The sequence below is a fragment of the Anas platyrhynchos genome, chromosome 4 (assembly GCF_047663525.1).
Source record: "Anas platyrhynchos isolate ZD024472 breed Pekin duck chromosome 4, IASCAAS_PekinDuck_T2T, whole genome shotgun sequence".
Taxonomy (NCBI): Eukaryota; Metazoa; Chordata; class Aves; order Anseriformes; family Anatidae; genus Anas; species Anas platyrhynchos.
The window spans coordinates 17,935,494-17,953,187 of record NC_092590.1 but is presented as its reverse complement, the minus strand read 5'-3'; the positions used below and the strand labels follow the sequence as shown (position 1 = coordinate 17,953,187).

General features: G+C 39.6%; 1 protein-coding gene across 6 annotated transcripts in view; it reads left to right on the top strand.

The window, feature by feature from the left end:
* The first annotated feature begins 255 nt into the window (after positions 1 to 255).
* Positions 256 to 17,694, top strand: part of CENPC (centromere protein C) — a 27,259-nt gene continuing 9,820 nt past the window's right edge. For 4 of the 6 annotated variants that reach the window (XR_011808910.1, XR_005265371.2, XM_027456017.3 and 1 more), the window contains exons 1-17: positions 256 to 371; positions 971 to 1,017; positions 2,208 to 2,269; positions 2,561 to 2,658; positions 3,506 to 3,599; positions 3,692 to 3,911; positions 4,832 to 5,035; positions 6,066 to 6,451; positions 7,034 to 7,904; positions 8,289 to 8,327; positions 9,545 to 9,618; positions 10,461 to 10,526; positions 11,938 to 12,042; positions 12,809 to 12,907; positions 15,133 to 15,228; positions 15,552 to 15,706; positions 16,211 to 16,301. Coding sequence is in view for 4 of the 6 variants with exons in the window: in XM_027456017.3 (XP_027311818.3) it covers positions 357 to 371; positions 971 to 1,017; positions 2,208 to 2,269; positions 2,561 to 2,658; positions 3,506 to 3,599; positions 3,692 to 3,911; positions 4,832 to 5,035; positions 6,066 to 6,451; positions 7,034 to 7,904; positions 8,289 to 8,327; positions 9,545 to 9,618; positions 10,461 to 10,526; positions 11,938 to 12,042; positions 12,809 to 12,907; positions 15,133 to 15,228; positions 15,552 to 15,706; positions 16,211 to 16,301 (2,722 nt within the window). In the remaining 2 variants the exon portion in view is untranslated. The remainder of the gene's footprint in view (positions 372 to 970; positions 1,018 to 2,207; positions 2,270 to 2,560; positions 2,659 to 3,505; positions 3,600 to 3,691; positions 3,912 to 4,831; positions 5,036 to 6,065; positions 6,452 to 7,033; positions 7,905 to 8,288; positions 8,328 to 9,544; positions 9,619 to 10,460; positions 10,527 to 11,937; positions 12,043 to 12,808; positions 12,908 to 15,132; positions 15,229 to 15,551; positions 15,707 to 16,210; positions 16,302 to 17,694) is intronic. The other 2 variants (XM_072037114.1, XM_072037115.1) reach the window with 2 other exon arrangements.

Genomic DNA, 17,694 nt, shown 5'->3' with positions numbered 1-17,694 from the left:
TCCCAGGAGTTGGGCTCGGTGACCCTGACGGGTCCCTTCCACCCGGGGGTACCCCATGGCACAGCTTGGGGCTGGCCATTAAACTCCACACAGCGCCTCAGGGGCGGCCGCTCCCTCCCCTCGGTGCCTGGCGGCTGCTGCTGCGCATGCGCCGTGAGGGCGCTGAGGGCGGTGCTTCCCGCCAAGCAACGGCCGCGCGGCCGCCGACCAATGGCGTGAGGCGGTTGCGGGGGGGGGTGCGCGCGCTGCCGAGGTTTGAAAGCGGCGGCGCTGAGGGGAGGGCAGGGGGAGGGGTGGCGGCGGCGGCCGGCGGCGGGGCTCGGGGGCCGCCATCTGCGGGGTGGCGGCGCCGCGGGATGGCGGAGGGCTTGGTGAGGCTTGTGGGGAGCCGAGGGAACCGGGGGAGGGAATGGGGGGACGAGGGGGGTCGGTCCGTAGCGGCGGGGCGGCCGGCGGCGTCGCCTGACGGGGCTGCTGAGGGGGGGGGGGGGGGGGGCGGGCCGCCACAGCTGCCTCCTGTCAGGCGCCCGCCGGCTATGAGGTGTTGGTCGCGAGGAAGGCGTTAAAGCTCGTTAAAAGCTCAAAACTTTGAAAACTTAGTAGCCGCTGCCGGCATCTGTGCCATTTATAACATGTGAAGGGATCATAACTGCTGTTTCCGTTAAACATTTAAACGGTTTTTGAAGCGTTTTGTTGGTGAGAAGCTGCGCTCTGCTCACTGCATCTTCCCGTTTACTTCTTCGTAGTAAACCCTACAAATGAAGTAGGGTTTACTTCATTTGTTGCCTGTCACCTGAATTATTGCTGCGGTAAGAGATGGCTAGAGTCTTGCCTGCTGTTCAGATGACTTTGTTTACACGAGTTGCAGGCGAATCAAGTCTTCCGGGACTCGTTTACGTGAGAAACAGGAGGCTGGTCATCCGCTTGTTAGCAGCGTGCTTAGTAAAAGCTGATTCTTATTTCTTAACAGGCTCATTTCAAAAAAGACTACAGAACAAGATTCTGCCATGGAGGAGGGTAATTTCCACTTACAGATTTAATCTTAGATACAATAGTTTGGGAAAGTTATGCTGATTTATTTGTATGAGCTTAATGGCAAAACTCTTGGGTGCATCTTAAGCTGATTACATGATATTTCTCAACCTTTCTGTATTTCTCAGTGGTGGGAGGGGTAAATTGTGCTGGGGGACAAAGCAGAAAGGATTTCCTCAGTATTCTTCTGCTGAAGTGACAGACTGTGGTGTGGATAAACCTAAGCTACTCCTAACTAGACTACGTGAGTGCAGCAATAGCAGTCTGTGCCTTTCAGGAGACAGAGAAATGAAGCCCACCCAGGATTCCAGCTTTAGTTGTTTGGTCCTTGCTGTGAAATGTGGAAGAGGAGTGAGTATTTGTAGTGCTGCAGTCTTTAAAGGCATGCCAGAAGTCAGCAAGCTTTTTGTTACTGGAGTCAATTTTAGACACGTGTTTCACGAGCTTACCAAATGTGCCAAATTACGTGTTTTTACAGGCTTTTAATGATTATGGGAAAAATGGTCCATGGTGTTTTTCATTTTATTTTGGTTTTGATCAGTGTGGGCCAGCTGTTGGATTACATCCCCCCTTTTAATTTTGATGGGAGGATATGGAATGGTATTCCAAGCAGCTGAGTTGTTCGCTTGCCTACAATTTTGATGCCACAAGCCAGTTCCTACTTACAAAGCTTTTGTAGCAGCGTGGAGTAACTGCAGATAAGTGGTAGGAAGAAAAGCAAAGGGTGGCTTGTTGTCTGAAGGGGTAGATGTACAACTACACGTTTCATTTTCTGGGTCTGCTGAGGCTGAATCACCGTGCAGGCAATACTACTTCAGGGCTGATTTTTAAAGTTTATTTATTTCACGCCAGAATCTTTATTCATTTCAAAGTTATTTTACCTGAGGATTGTTGTAATACTTGTATGTTTTCTTCTGTGGAGAGAGATGTCCTCATTCCTACCATGTTTCGTGACAGCAGGGCTTTTTTTCTGGAATCCTCATAGAGACAAGTTTCTTTGCTGTTATCTGCATATGGGAACAGATGAGATTTATTAAAGTTGGGACTAGTGGAAATAATAGCATAAAATATTAAGTAGCAATAACTCAAGTGTTTGATGCATGTACTTTCATATTGCTAGGGTAAGGATATTTAGTATTTATTTATTTATTTATTTATTTTTTCCCTCTTTCTAGAAAGAAGATTGATATACAGCCAGGTCAAAATGTATTGAAATTCATTCAGGATTGTTTTGAAAGTAAGGTTTTATTTGATGTTTTGCTTGATTTGCTGATTAAAGAATAATTTATTTTTCATATCATATTTAGTGGTAAATTAATAGAAATAAAATGGTTAAAATAAAGTTTTCGTCAATCTTTAACGGTGCTCCCTTTGCAGCCCTTTAAACCTGTATAAGTTGTGTTATAATGTTTTTCCTGAGTAGCTGGTTTCTTTCTTGTTTGCATTTGCTTGAATGTAAGAAGCCTTAGTAACTTGTTAAGATCAGTGTGATTCCAAGTATCCCCTATTTATAGCTTTTTCTTTATAGGCTGTGATAATGAACTTACAATAAGCTCTCCATGCACAGCCTGTTGCTCAACTCCTGTTGGCAGAAACCAAACGAGGACTTCAATACAGACCCAAAGGGTAAGTTAGCTATGGACATATCACTGTGTAGCTTTGGGTATGCGTTTGGATCAATAAAATAGTTAAATTTCTTGTATTCTTAGGTTGAAGCACTTTATAACTGATGGTGGGTATGGTTGTCTTGGACTGTACTGGAGTTGGTTTCAGTAACTTTACCAGATGGATAGACTTAGCTCTTTGCTGTCAGGTGGACAGTAAAACTGAAAGGCTATCTTGTATAAAAGGAACTTTTAGTTCTTAGAAAAGCCAGCTCCTGATAAACAGTTATTATGTGTAAAATAACTTTGTGACATTGGGGAAGAGTGGAAACAAATCAACGAAGTTACTATTGTCTGAAAGAATGATGCAAATCTGGTTTGTCTGCAGCCCATTCTGTCTCGTTTCAATACTTGGATTCTAGTGTTTTTTGTAAAAATCAGATATTCTGTTAATAGTGTTAAAACCAGTCTTTATAATGGCATTTGTTTACTTCAGTCTGATGTTAGTATGCTGTATAATCTCAAATGAAATTGTGCAAAACTTCAGCCTGATGCAATAAAGGTGAATTAAACTGTTTAAATTAGTACTACTGGAAAGAATAAATACCTTGCCTGTGGGCTGGCAGGATGTCTGTTCAAAGCTGCAAATTTATTATTTTTTTTTTGTTATACCTGTGTGAAATTTACAGTTAGTCTTAGAAAGTCTTACATAATAGAAAACTGAAGTGTTCAATTAGAACTGTGCTTTAAATGAGTAAGAATTAAGGGAAGAAAATTGTTTTCTGTTGAAATGTATATTCTTGTCAAAATACCATTGCTTTGTCAAACGTTTTCCTTTTGCTGGTCTCGTTATTCTCCACTGAATCTAGCAGTCAGATGCAGGGTTAACGAACTCTGTGAAGAGAACCAGTACTACTTCAGCATCCGTACCCGCCTCACCACCAGATACTGTCAGTAGCCAAGGTCAGTAGCACTATTATTAATTTAAGGTTTTGGGGTAACTCTTGGTATAAGCTTTTGAGTAGAAGAACTAAACTATTTAGTATACATGGCAGGAGGGCCGCACAAATCCTACCTGACGCCTACGGTACACGGTTATGCAGCTGATTCTAAGAAAACAGAAAGCCCTTTGCCTGAAGGAGGGCCTTGTGACACATTAAAAGATGCCGAAGCACTATGCAAAAGCCCTGCTGAGTTCGTGGATCCTGAGGATGATAATGGGGCTTTGGGATCACCTCTCCTCGTGGAGGAAGCAAAATCTTCTCCTGTACATATGTAAGTAGAGCTGAATGTTTTTTTTTCACCTTTCAGGGTAAATTAGCATGGTGGTTTCAGTCATTGGTGAGTTTGTATTCTGAACTCAAGCAAATAATTGCAGGTTGGAAGAAAAGTTCAATGTCTAGGCTTAGAAGGGGCATCATTGTTTATTCTTTTTTATTAGGTATTCTGGTGATAAGGGTTAATTCCCAAAAGAGCAGTACCCAAGGCTTCCAGAATGAATTCGAATTCGTTTTTTCCCCAGTACAGTGCTCTACATGAACACCTTCTCAGATGTATGGTCTCTAGACTTCTCAGTGAATTTACAGTACGCAGTAGTGTCCTGTTGACAGCGTTGACCTTAAAAGTAACAGGAACTTTGTTAAAGCAGTGATGAACAGTCATCCCTCCTCTTGCTCTGAATATGCAAATACTACCTAAAGTAGGATGGGTTCAGTTGCAGGCATTATCTCCCCTTCAGAAACTTTCAATCCCAGCTGCAGCAGTAGCTGGTTATCCCAACTTTTTGGGAGGGCTGAATCTCTGGGGGGAGGTCACAGAGAGGAGGGAATGACAGTGGTGCTAGTGATGCATGATGAAGTGCCTCTGGGAAGAGAGTGTACCAAGGGTCTGGAAACCCTGATGATTTTTGAAGTACATTCTCCTAAAACTAGGAGTTTGGCTTGTTGGGCAGCCCTTGCCTTGATCGAGAGTCACTTGTTGCCTTGCTGACTCCACGTTGCTTTGTCAATTAGAATACTTCCTGCTACCCTGGGGAGTGCTCCCACTAACTGTTCCAGCAAATTCCAAAATGAAAGCTTATTCATAAAAACTGAGGTGCTGTCAGCAGGAGAAATTGGGAGCATGTCTATCCACAAGGTAATTTAATGTGCACTCAATTTATAGCATCATATTTGAATGCTGTTTTGCATACCTAGATTAAATTTTGATGACCAAAGTACTCCTGATGTGGTGAAGACCCATGCGGAAGTTGTCTGTTTGGAAGGACCTCAAACTGGGAGAGATGAGCGGGCTCACAAACAAAGAGCAGAACGCACGGCTTCGTCATCCGTACGGAAGCAGAAGTCGGTTTTCTCTTCAGCTTTCTTAGCAGCTGTAACAACAGGGACAGTCGGAAAAAGGTTTGTTTTGAGGCTTAACACGAAATGCACTTCGCTTACAAAACAATCCAGTCCTAAGTACTGGAGCAATGTCCTTTACCTATAAAAATGGTGTGGGAGGGTGTTTTGGGATAGTCATTTGTTAATGAGAAATCCAGGTGGAGAAAGGTTTTTTTTTAAACAGTTGTTAGAATGTTTTGTGCAGGGAGGATTTAACCACGCCGTTTGTTGCATTTGTCTGCCAGTAAACCTGTATGCAGCTATTGAGAAGTGTTTCAGATGGAGTGTGAGGTGTTTCAGTTAGGTAGGCTGGAGGACTCAGGAAAATCTTAAATGATTCTGAGGTTAGAATCATAGAATTACAGAAGGCGTTGGGTTCGGAAGGACCTTGAAGCTCCTCCAGGTCCAATCCCCTGCCACATCCACACAGACCAGGCCGCTCAAAGCCCCGTCCAGCCTGGCCTTGAGCACCTCCAGGCATGGGGCATGTGCAGCTTCTCTGGGCAACCTGCTCCAGTGCCTCACCACTCAGATAATTTGTTTTTTATATCTTATCTAAACCTAGCCTCTTTTAGTTTAAAGCCATTCCCCCTTGTCCTATCACTAAAATCCCTGGCAGAGTCCTTTTCTAGCTTTCTATACCTACAGAAACTTTTCTTGTTGCCCTCGATCTCCCTGGCCAAGAGTAATTCTGAAAGGGCTTTGGCTTTCCTAACCTGATCGCTAGCTGCTTGGATGATGTTCCTCTATCCTTCCCAGCCTAGTGCTAGCAGTGATCACAGCAGTCTTTTTTCAGAGCTAATTCAGATTGGAGTGGTTAGGTAGGAAGTTGACTGTCCAGTACCTGAGAAATAATGAGGTATGAATATCAGGCTGAAACAACGAAGAATGGGTCTTTTGGAAGATGGAGGGTAATGAATGATAGACTTCATAATCATCTGGGAATGTCCTGTAGCATGGTGGGTGTTCTGCAGTCATCACTAGATTTACAAGATTGAGACTCACCTTTTCCCCCCAAATGATGTCAGTACTCTGTCCCTCCTTTCTTTAGGTATACAGCCTCAATATCACCACCATCACCTCCCGTTGTAAAAGATCACGACATAGAACAAGAGAGTGAATGCGAGTTTTTAATCGATGAATCAGATGGTCTGTCTTCTAATTCTTGGTTTTCAATACCCCAGAAGAACAGAAAGTCCAAAAAAGATGGCTCTGCAACCCCTGTTACGAAATCTCAGTCCTCTGAAAAGGGAAAGACAGAAGGTAAGAAAGGCAAGACCGGGAAGGTTCAGGCTGAAGCACTTACTGAACAGAAGACACACAATTTGGATGTCAGAATGCAACTTGACTTCAAAGGAACGTCACGGTTAGATTCAGTCTCCTCTAAACGTGAAGGAAATCAACTTAAATCTCAAAAGCAAAGCAGTACGCATGCGGGTAAGTTGTTTACCTGGTCTTCAGAATCGTAATACTGAATATTTTTGTGTTGGTCTTTTGGGAAATGAGGATAAAGGAAATAATTGGAGTCCTAATTGGCATTTCAGGTACACAGTTAAGTTTGGGTATATATTTAGGCAGTGAGACAGAATGTCTTCACTGTTGTTTTTTAACCCTTTCCTGTTAGGAGGTTAAAAACTGTTAGCGGTGTTGCCTTTTCTTATGATCAGACAAAGATGGATACAAAGCTTTTGCTCCTGTCTCCCTAGAGAGCAGGTTACGATGTGTGCTTTAAACTGAGTGCTCAGTTTTCATGAGTTACTTCGGAAGGGTTTTGTAGGAGGAAGCACTGAAAACTGAAGCAGATTGAAAATAACATTTCTGCCCTTACTCTGCTAAGAGATACAGGAGATACCATGGATTAGAGAAAGCCCTACTTTAAGTGCTGGGGGAAAAACTTTTTCTGGTATTCATTTTTGTATGATTCTTTTGGTTTATTTTCATGTCTTTAGATGTAAACACATTTCTTCAGGTTTTTATGCGCAGAAGGTATTCATGTCCATATGTTTTATGTATTGATAGGAAAATCTAAAAAGGGTGCACTTCATCAAGACTCTCCAAGACACAGGAAGGTGTCCTGCGAACCAGAAGCTGAGCAACTGATGTTGTTAGTGTCTGGATGGGACACAGAAGCGTATGATGAAGAACATAAAAAAAGGGTGAAGCCAAGTGAGGGTTCACCACTGCCCTCAGCTGAGCATCACAAAGAGCAGATGCCACCTCCAAAAGAGAATCTCAAGTCTTCCAAGTATCCGCAGTCTGCTTCAAAAGCTTTTCTGCATTCAGTTCAGAAGAAACACACTGCTAAGCAGAAACTTCAAGAATCAAAAAATAAAAGTAAGCTGTCTAAGAAATGGGCAGAAAGTCAAAGGAAAAAGCTTAAAAAATCTGTAAAGAAAAGTAGTAATAAAAAGCCTCAGTTACAAAGGGGGGAGAGCTCTGATAATGAATCCAGTGAAGAAGGGCTTGAAAGAGAGCCTGTCGAATTGAATGAAATGTTTACCTCACCTCTGCGTCAGACATCAGGGAATTCTGTACTTCAGAAGCTGGCTTCATCTGAAAAACCTAAGAATGTGTCGCATGCATTGGAATCGCTCCATGGTGTTTATAACAAAACTCCTGTAAAAGCTGCAGAGCTAATGCAGCGTCTCACAGACAGCATACAGAATTCTGAAAAGAAAAGGTTGTTGGCTAAGTCTCCAGGAAAGACACTCAAAAAGATTAATCACAGAACCCCTAAAGGTGTTTCCTCAAACGCTGAGGACATCGAGCCTCAAAATACAACGGATTCTGACAGTTCTTCTGCACACGAGGTGGCAAGAAAAAAGCACAAGCAATCAGATGTGAAAATAAAAAGTAACAAAAGAAAACATAATGCGCAACATAGACTACAGTAAGCTTTTCATTTAATTCCTTAAAATGGGGTATGACTTGATAGATAATTAAACACATTTTGTTAATTTTAAGCAGCAATTGCAGTTGAAGTAAGTGTCATTTTCAGAGCTACTAGAGAAACCAAGTGGTGTAATTAGCAACCTACTATTAATGGTGGATTCCAAATCTAGTGTCTGCTTCTGCCTAAGGAAACTTAAATTTGGAATTTTTGAAGTGTACTTTTGAGATTGAGTAGCAGCTGCAGTGTTTGGTGTGTTTTTTGTTGTTTGTGGGGTTTTTGTTTGTTTTGCATTACTTAGTTTTTTGAAAATCTTTTATATGGCTTCCTGCAGTAAGTAAAATTAATGGCTTACAGTAAACATAATTATTGTTTCTTTTCTAGAGATTCCTCTGCAGCTATGAAAGTTATGAGTTGTGAAAGGTAATTTCCTGTGTTGTCTGTAAAGCTTGCATTTAATCCCAATCCCACCGTGCAATGCTGGTGCAATTGCTGTGCTCTGTGTTCTGCTAGTATAGAACCCAGTAGAAAGGGTTCGTGATTCATGCTGGAGTTACCTTGCTAACACAGTTAATAAATTAATGGAATAGTTCTTTTGTGTCATGGTGGAGATGTCACAATGTTTCTTGCCTTCTGGGAATTTTTTTTCCTTTGAGGCTTGCTTCCATATTAGCGTGTGATTTTTGAACAGAAATATCAGCACTTCTCAAACTAATAACTGTACTAGTAGCGTTGCTGCTGCTAAGTAGGGTACAGAACAGTATCTGTGCTCCAGACTCTTGTTTGTGCGTATAGATAAGCAGATACCTTCTTCTTCATGCAGAGGTGCCTTAAAGCAAGTAGAAGTGGCAGACTGTGACTTTATTAAATTCTTATGTTGTAATTCTACTGAAAACTGTAGTATTTCAATTGAAGTAAGCCTACTGCAGACTTCATTTTAGACAAAGTGATTCTATAAGGTGTAGTTTGGGTGGAACACAGCTCTTTTCACCTGTTGCACTTTATTGGCATGTTATTTAATGGCAGTGTAATGCAGCTGCAGATGGGGAAGGAGGCAGGGTTGGCATACTATGCCGTGGCTATAAAGACAAGTCCTGTTAAAAGTGATTTGATTGCTGGAGAGCCTCTGGAGGTGCATGTATATGTTAATCATCCCTGTGTTATGGAGAAGGCTTTATGGCAGAATACATCTAGCTAAAATTATAAACTTTGTTACTGTCCTTTGTGTAAAGCGTGTAAAAGATTTCTTTAAAGTACTTTTGTAATCGTGGTGTGTAGAAAATTGTTTGAAAGGTAACACTACAGAGGAGAGGAGAAGGTCCGTTTCTTCTGGGAGGGAGGAAAAAAGTCATGAGATTTTTAGGTGGTTTGGTTAGAGAGATGATGTGAATACTACTTTGCCTGCCTGATGGCTGAGTTAGAGGACCAACTGATGAAAGAGACCTGTGATTTCTAACAAGCAGTTATTTGCTTCATTGTCTGATTGCTATGGAAAAGCATTTAGAAGGAAAAAAAAGAAACTGCATGGTCTGAAAAAAAAAAAAAACCAACAAAACTTAAATTTGGTATTCCTTATACTACCGTTATGTTCCTTTGATATGTAACATATTGAAGCAGGTGTTTTTTTTCTTTCCTTGAAGTGGGCCTGTTCTAGACCATTGTGATGAATTTACTTCCAAAAGTAAGCGTTGTGAAGAGGATAATGGATCTTCAGGTAACGTTTCAAGTTGGTATTTTGTTGCAGTTTATTTATAAGCTTTTTAGGCTGAGGTTGTACAGTAATTTTTGTTGTATCTCTGCTCTGCTGGTTTATTCAGAATGAGAAATGCAGATTGGACTGGCTGTGATCCCGTTTCTGCCCAAGTACATCATACAATATGCCAGCTTCGTGTTGTGCTGGCTGTAGAAGGACAAGCACTGGGTGGCTTGGCATCAAGCCTACCAGGATAAAGTTGTCCTTCCGAAACACTAAACAAATCCTTTAGGTTCAGTTTGTACCAATTTGGTGTGTTGTCATGTGGTGGCACTATATGGGATCACTTCAGGCCGCTGTAGAGCAAAGTGTCTGGCTGTAGGTAATGAGGACATGTTCACTTAAAATATTTTGGTTCTCTAAGTAGTTTCCCTAAGCAAGTTGAACATCCTGTCATAATGAATATGAACCCTGGGTTTCATATTCGTTTTTTTTTTCTTTAGTTTTAGATCCAGTTGTAAATGGTATTTAGTTTATGCAGTGCTTTTTTGAGAGGCCTAGTTTTGTGGGTGTTCTGGTGATAAGTTTGTTACAAAGTTATACTAGAGAGGTGTGAAGGTGAACAACCTAGCACTTCAGTCAGTAGAATTACATGTCTATGTAGTTATAATACTTGTTTCTTGATATGAAACCGCATAATACTGTTCAGCTACTTTGGGTTTGGTACATCTTCAAAGAAAAAATGTTGACAGGAACACTGATATTGGGACTTCTCCTTGTGTTACCTTCTTCTAGCAGATATATTGAATAAATGTCAGGAGTAGTAAATGCCTATTGTGATGGTTTTCTGAATGTAATTTCAGATGATTCTGAAGAGTTATATTATCAAGAAATAAATTTGTCAGACAAGATAAGCAGACATAAAATAGGTAAGGTTATTTTAAAATACTTTTAATGTGAGTGTACAAATGCAAAAGCACTTCCAACTCAATGTAAACTTAGCTGAAGGAGACACAGGAAGACACCTAGTGAAGGGTTCGTTAATTCACAAAACATCTTCATGCAAATGTGGAGCCCTAAAAACCCTTAATTTTAAGTTGAAAAATATTTGGAAACTGTCTGGAATAGGTAAGATTTGTTAGCTCCTCTTTAGGGTACAACGTAACCCTGCTCAAGGTGGTTTTTTGTTTTGTTTTAACTTTTGAAATCTATACTGTTTCTATGTTTTATATTCAAAGATGATCTTTTAAATTCTTTTAAAAAATATCTTTTAAATAATTTTTGGTTATTTTTATAATTGTCACGTTTTCCTTTTTTTTTTTTTTTTTGAGTCAAGACACTGCTTACTATTCATTGAGAGCAGTAAGAGGGTTTGAATTGGTTTTGCACAGTGTAACTGAGGGTGCAAATAACCTACCTGCCTTCTGTGGTGGTCTGAGTTGATCCTGTGGAAGGGTAGGATGGCACAGTGGGCATGCAGTGGATTGTAATCCCACGCTAATCTGCTTTTGTGTTCTTTTTTATTCCCTTTATTGTTGTTTTGTTCACAACAATGTAGTTGTCTACCTTCAAAAACAATTTAGACAAGGCTTGGTTTTCATTTACTGTTTTTATTTTTAGCATCTAAATATTGTTGACAAATTTGCTCTTAACTTTTAAAAGGGTGTTTTGTTATTCCTTACAAAAACTAAAATAGAAATTCTGACTGTATATGGTAGCTCAGAAAAAATGAAATTTGAGACTATTAAATAGATGGGTTGGAAGATGCATACCTGGGAAGTCTTGGAAATGCGTGGCGTTTTCAGTTGGGAAGAGTATTGTTCTTTTTCCAGACCTTGGAGATGGTTTAAGGTTAGAATCTAGAAGAGTAGGGTCTACTCGGGTGCTGTGTGTTACTCTCTCCTCTTGCCATAACCAACTTGAAGCCTTTTCACTTCTGCTAATGAAATCCATCAGATTTGAGGAGGGTTCTTAGCCTTTGCCAAGGGGGTTCTCTTCATAGTTTTAATGTTTGCTGCTGCTTCTTCTTGAGCCCCTGATATCCATATCTCAGTGATTCAGTAAGGTATATTGAACGAAATCTACAGTCAGCATGGTGACTGTTACGGAACATGGAAAGCGAAATAATGATGTATGTAAAAGAAGGCTTCTGGCAAGACCTGATTCTCTTTCCTGTCATGAAAGGAAATTGGTATAAATATCGGCTGGGAAGTGATATAAATAACCCCTGGGAAGTGTTCACCCCCGATACAGAACAGCAGGAGATATTTCATAAGTTTCCCGTTTCTTAATTTTTTTTCCTTTCATACTTACTGTGAATTGTTTCATCCTTTAAATTAGTAATGCCTTCCAACACACCTAATGTTCGTCGGACAAAAAGGATACGACTAAAACCTCTGGAATATTGGCGAGGCGAGCGTGTGAACTATGCGATGAGACCTTCAGGTACTTGTTCCAAAATGCTTATCTCCTTTGTTCTGGTAGGGCAGTAAAAGGAAATCTGCGGTTTGATCTTGTGCCATGAAAGCATTTTAAAAAAGCAGATGATTTATAGTCTCCAGCCATTTAGTCATCTTTTAGTATGATCTTTCTCTTGATACTCCTGTTTCAGATAGAAATAATAGCAGCAGAACACGTTATGTACACTTGCCGTAACTGCTTAGGGAAGAACAACATGGTTTCTTTTTAAGTTTGTACTATCAAGGATCCTGTATGATACCAGGAAGAGATAATGTATTGGATCATTCATTGGAGCATTTGTCCTCGTGTGGACACTGCTTCCTAGAGCAGATACAGTAATATTTTATCCAGTCTCAGTTTTAAATGACCACCTTGATAAAGTACATCTTGTTCTCAGGGATTTTTTTTATGTTGGCTTAGCCTAATTTGGTATTTTCCTAATCAGTCAGTCTGCTTGAAAACAATATTTGTGTCCCTAAAATTGATACTTTGTCTGAAAACTTGACTCTTTTGTGTGGTGGCTTTCTGAAATATTCTTTGAATGAAACAGATTCTTTTCAGAAAGTGTGAAGTTCTACTGCACTTCAAAATACTTGGTGATGAAAAGCTTTTTGGTCTTGTTCTGGCTTTCTAAAGCTATCTGAAAATTCGAGGAAATATATTCCAAACTGAAATGCTTGTAGTTCCTGTAAATGTTCATTCATGTAAAACAAATATTGTGTTAGTGACCTTTGTTCAACTTTTGTTTCAGGAGGGCTTATGATCACTGGAATAGTGTGTCCAGAAACAGAACCTCCCAGGAAGGATAGACAGAAGAAGATTCGTCATAAGGAGAAAAGAAATTATACAAGTAAAAACTCTTTTTATTTCATTCTTTTGATGCTTAAAAAAAAATAATCAGAAAACTAATTGAATGCTCCACTGTTGTAAGATTTTCTCTTGTAACAACTCCAGTTTTTCTGAGTAAGTATCCTTCTGGAATTATATGCGTTAGCATGATAATTATGCGGAAAAAACCTTTTGCTTACTGTAGCCCTAGCAATGCTGTATGACCTTAAACTTTTAACTTCTCTGGGTTGGGAACAAAGCGACACGTGACAGATCCAGAGGTGCTGTAATGCTCCTAAAGCTGTGGTTAAAGAAAATCAGCTGTACTTCAACCCTTGACCAAATCAGATCGTTAGTTAATGAGGCTAATGCATTTAGTTTCATAATGCACAGTTAATGTTTGAGAGTTTCTGGTTGTCTTGCTGATACCTGTAGCATCACATCTGAAAATGCAGCATCTGGTATTAATATTTTAAACAATTTTATGTTATATACAAAATCATTGTGGGTTTGGTGAATGGGGAGCTTTAAGAACAATGCACAAAACGGATAAAATTACTCAATAAATATGTACCTTCAGATCCAGGAATAGGAAGCTTTGCTACAGCCACTAAGGCCAGGAGGTGGTAAGTACGTAGGTAGTGCTCAGAAGGGAGATAGGGTCAGAGTCCCAAAACAAAACAACAACAACAAAAAAACTTTTTTTTTTTTGAGATTTTGGTGCTAAAGAACCTTTCTGTATGGGACTCACTAGAGGTTTTGTTTGTGACTGCAGTGTTATATATAAATGTTATAGCAAATAAATGTTAACAAAGAAAATAGTGGGAGCTGGGTTTTTCACACAAAATAAGGTGGCTCTTCTCCCTGTGTTCTCTGTGCTCCTTGCCACAAAATACTGTGGATAAAAATATTTAGATTCAGTGTGAGAACTGGATAAATTCATGGACGACTTAATTGTTAATAGCTCTTAAATAAAAGTGAGTTGCATGTGTGGAGGTGGAGAATATTCTGTAGAAACATCATTACTCCATTAACAGCAGTTTTGGAGGTGGGAGGGGTACCTGCTTTTGGCTGCTGATGGAGACAGGATCCTAAGCTGTTGAACCTTTGATGTGAGCACAGCTTTTAAGTTTCTGTGCAAGTCATTTGCAGTCCATGTAAGCTTGAGCTGGTAGTGACTATTCACGCTGTATCATACAAGAATTTGCTGCTATAAGTTGGTTTGAAGCACCTCCAGATGCGATGGATATCCTGGTTAACAGACGTTCATCCTGAGAGATGCTCTTTTGTTAGCAGCCTTGAATTTTAAGTGATATGTACAAGGCCCGTCAGCTGAGTTGAATTTCTAGGACAAATTTCTAAATTCTATAGAAACCCTGTGGTTAGTGCTATAGAGTTGCACGTATTACTGCCTCTTTTTATAGAGAGATGTTTTTTTTGGAACAGTGCTATATCAAACAGTAACTTTCCTCATAGCCCTGACTGTCTTAGCATTGGAGTGTTTAAGTAGACATGAGTGCCTATAAAGTGCTATAGATTGTCTTTGACATCCCTGTTTTGACTACATTTAGAGAGATTTTAGATTTAGAGATTCCTGTGCACTGTGGAGCTAAACTTGTCCGCTTAAGAGAGCTCTTCAAGAGAGCTTTGGGATATTTGTTCTGTCTTGAAAATTCTCCAGTGTCTCTTTTCTCTTTGAAAAGCATAAGGTTGTCATCAACTCTTAAGCTATTGCCTTCTTTGGAAAAATCCATTTTATTTTAGAAATAGTTCTGATTTATAACTTAGAGTGAGATTCCTGTAATGGTGTCTCTCAAGAAAAGGAAAATTGAGCACGTGCTTATTTTTGAACAGTTTCATAAGACTCATGATGCCCATCAGCAGTAGGTAAAAGGAAGTGATTTATTTTTCTTAGTTCTTCATGTATTTTGTATTCTCTCTTAATATCCAGGAAAAGTTCTTTCCAAGTTCAGGTACTTTGGGCTAAATACTGTCATTAATAGGCAACCTTATTGGCATTGCCCTGGAAAATACTTGAGTATTTAGGGACCCTTTACTGATCACACAAATAATTCCAGTGAAAATTGTGTTGTCAAAGAACTGTTACGGGTTAGCTCCCTTTTTCTGGAGAAAGTGTATTTCAGTCTGTTTAGTCACTTAAGGAAATTTGTGTGTGAAATTGTGGTTATGTAAGTTTTAAAATTGTGTAGTGATTACTTCTCTTTTTTTTTTTTTTTTTCTCGTTAGAAAATGAGGTAGCTAAAAAATTCAATTACACCCTGGCTGATACTTCTAAGCCAACTGTTGTGGTGGACCCACTAACAAATCAGGAAGTTCTTCAAGGTAAGTTGAGAGGATGTAACCAAGGACCTTTCTAAACAACGTAATAAGTACTTAGATATAGACTGATAGAGGAAGAAAATTGTTCATGCTGCCTTGGGCATAAAAAGGTAAGCTGTGAAAATATTCATTGCTTTCCTGAAAAAAATTCTGAGGGAGCCACAAAAAGGGGAATGGAGTCCTGTTTTTCAGCTAAATATTAAGTCTAGCTTGTGGGGTTTTTGCACTGAAACAATGCACGGTGCACATAATTTAAAAAGTTGCTGAGCTAACAAGACTCAGTTACGTGTTAGCATTGACGTTAATCTCCTGGACTTTCCTTGTAGAGTGTATTAATACTGGAAGAAGTCACTTGAGTTTCTTCAAAGATGAATCAGTAGAAATATATAAAAATCTGAATACATCTACTTTTTCCACTGGTAAATTAATCTTGAAGCCACTTAAAGAAAAAGGACACCAATTTGTCTACATGGATACAATAGTAAGTACACTTTTTCCTTATTTATTTTTAATTATTTATATCTAAACAGAGAATCTTAGAATGTTTAAAAATAGCATATGAAGTTGACAGGTTTTTCATATTCTTTGACTAAACTATGAATGTATACAGGAAACATAAATAATTTCAGTTGTGAAATCAAGCAGTTATAACTAAAGAAACTTGCTGGAGGTACTTTGCATGCACACTGCCCTGCTTTCTTTCACATTAAACCTGTCTGTTCACGTGTGCTTCCTGTGCAGACAAGATAGAAAGATTAAATAAAAATACCTCCCCCTCCCCACTACAAGTTGCCTGTCTTAGGTTTCAACTGGGGTGGGGAAAAGGAGTTGCAGCTCAGTTTACGATGTTAGTGTTTGTTTTTTTGCTATCTTGCAGCGTGTATGCAAAACTAAAGTATGTTTTTTTTTTCTTGGATCATTTTTCTTAAATGTTTGCAAAGGAAACATTGCTGATCTTAAAACCCTCACACCTTTTTTTTTTAAGGCTTTCTATGTTATCCATGGCAAAATTGTTATCACTTTGCATAAGACGTCATATTACCTGACTTCAGGGGCCTTTTTCTATATTCCAGCAGGTAAGCACATGTTTTTAAAATCAGTTTTGGGGGATTGGATTAGACTGAATTAGCAGGCTACAAAGCACAACAGAGGTGAATGACTGGGAGGGAGGAGTTTGAGCAGAGTATGGGAAAGCACAGCGTTAGGAAGAAGAGAGTGTGACCCAACACTGGACACAGGCTGATGATCAAACCTTGGCCTGTAGTGGTACAAACACAGCCTGTTTACCTGAGTTTCCTTTGGAGTTTTTGATAACATTATCAAGTTCCAAGACTGAAGTTCTCTTGGTATTCTAGTTCTGTCCCTAGCTACGATGTCAGGGAAACTTCAGCGGTCAGCTTTAAATAGTGGTAGTTAATGTAATTGTTTTCACCACCATCTTTTCCTACATAAATTAATGACAATCCATTTGGATCAGTTCACCACGTTTTGCACGATGCGTGAAGTGCAGAAGGTGCAGCCTGTCTGCTGCAAGTGTTGTAACCTCACATGGGTCATTGAGAATTGTAAAACACCACTGATTTTGCCCTTCTGAGATGAAAGTGGAATGAACTCCATATGGAAGCTACCCTGTAGTAGGTAAGAGAGTAGTCAGGAGAGTTTGCAGTACTCAAGTAGGCTGTTCATGGAGTGGTAGAGAACTTATATACAGCTTGCTTGTGAAGAGGCTGTGTTAAAAAAGTGACAGTCTACTGCTCTTACTGTTTTATCATCAGCTTTTCACCACGACATCCTGTTTTAACAACTATTGTTCAATTAATGCTTGACACTGCAGTGAAAGTGTCTTTGTTTTAATCTTAAAGGCTGAGGGGTCAGCAGAGACAGATTTATAGCATGATTTTTGGGTAAAGGAGATCGTATTAACTGGTGAAAGTTCCATATCTGTATTCATCTCCATTTGTCCCTGTTTCCTGATGGCCTTTCTGTACTGCGTGGATTGGTGATGGGAAGGTTGTGGTGGAAGACCTCTTTGTATCTACACTTTGTATCAAGTGTGGCTATATACGGATGTTAGAAAGTTGCTCTTCCTCAACATCCAGTGTCTTTTAGATGCCCCTGTAATTGAGGTCACGTTAGTATGCAAATCCCAAGTGAAGATCTGCAAATAAGTTTCCTTGTGCAGTTCTTAATGAGATTGTCCATAACAATTAAAATAAATTCAGTCACATTAAAGTTTTCTTGTGGCTTTTGTGAGTGGAGAGTTTAAGCCAATTACTTTGGCTTCGGTAAAAGTCTTGGTGAAGGTGTGTTTTTTTCCTATCCTAGGTTAAACAAAACGAAGCTAGCTGTAGGTTTTCTTCCTTGTTACCACTTCAAAATGCAGTGACGTGCCTGGAAGAGTGGCATCATAGATTTGGGGCTAATATTACTTCTCTTTAAATAAATGAAATAAAAACATACTGAATTGAG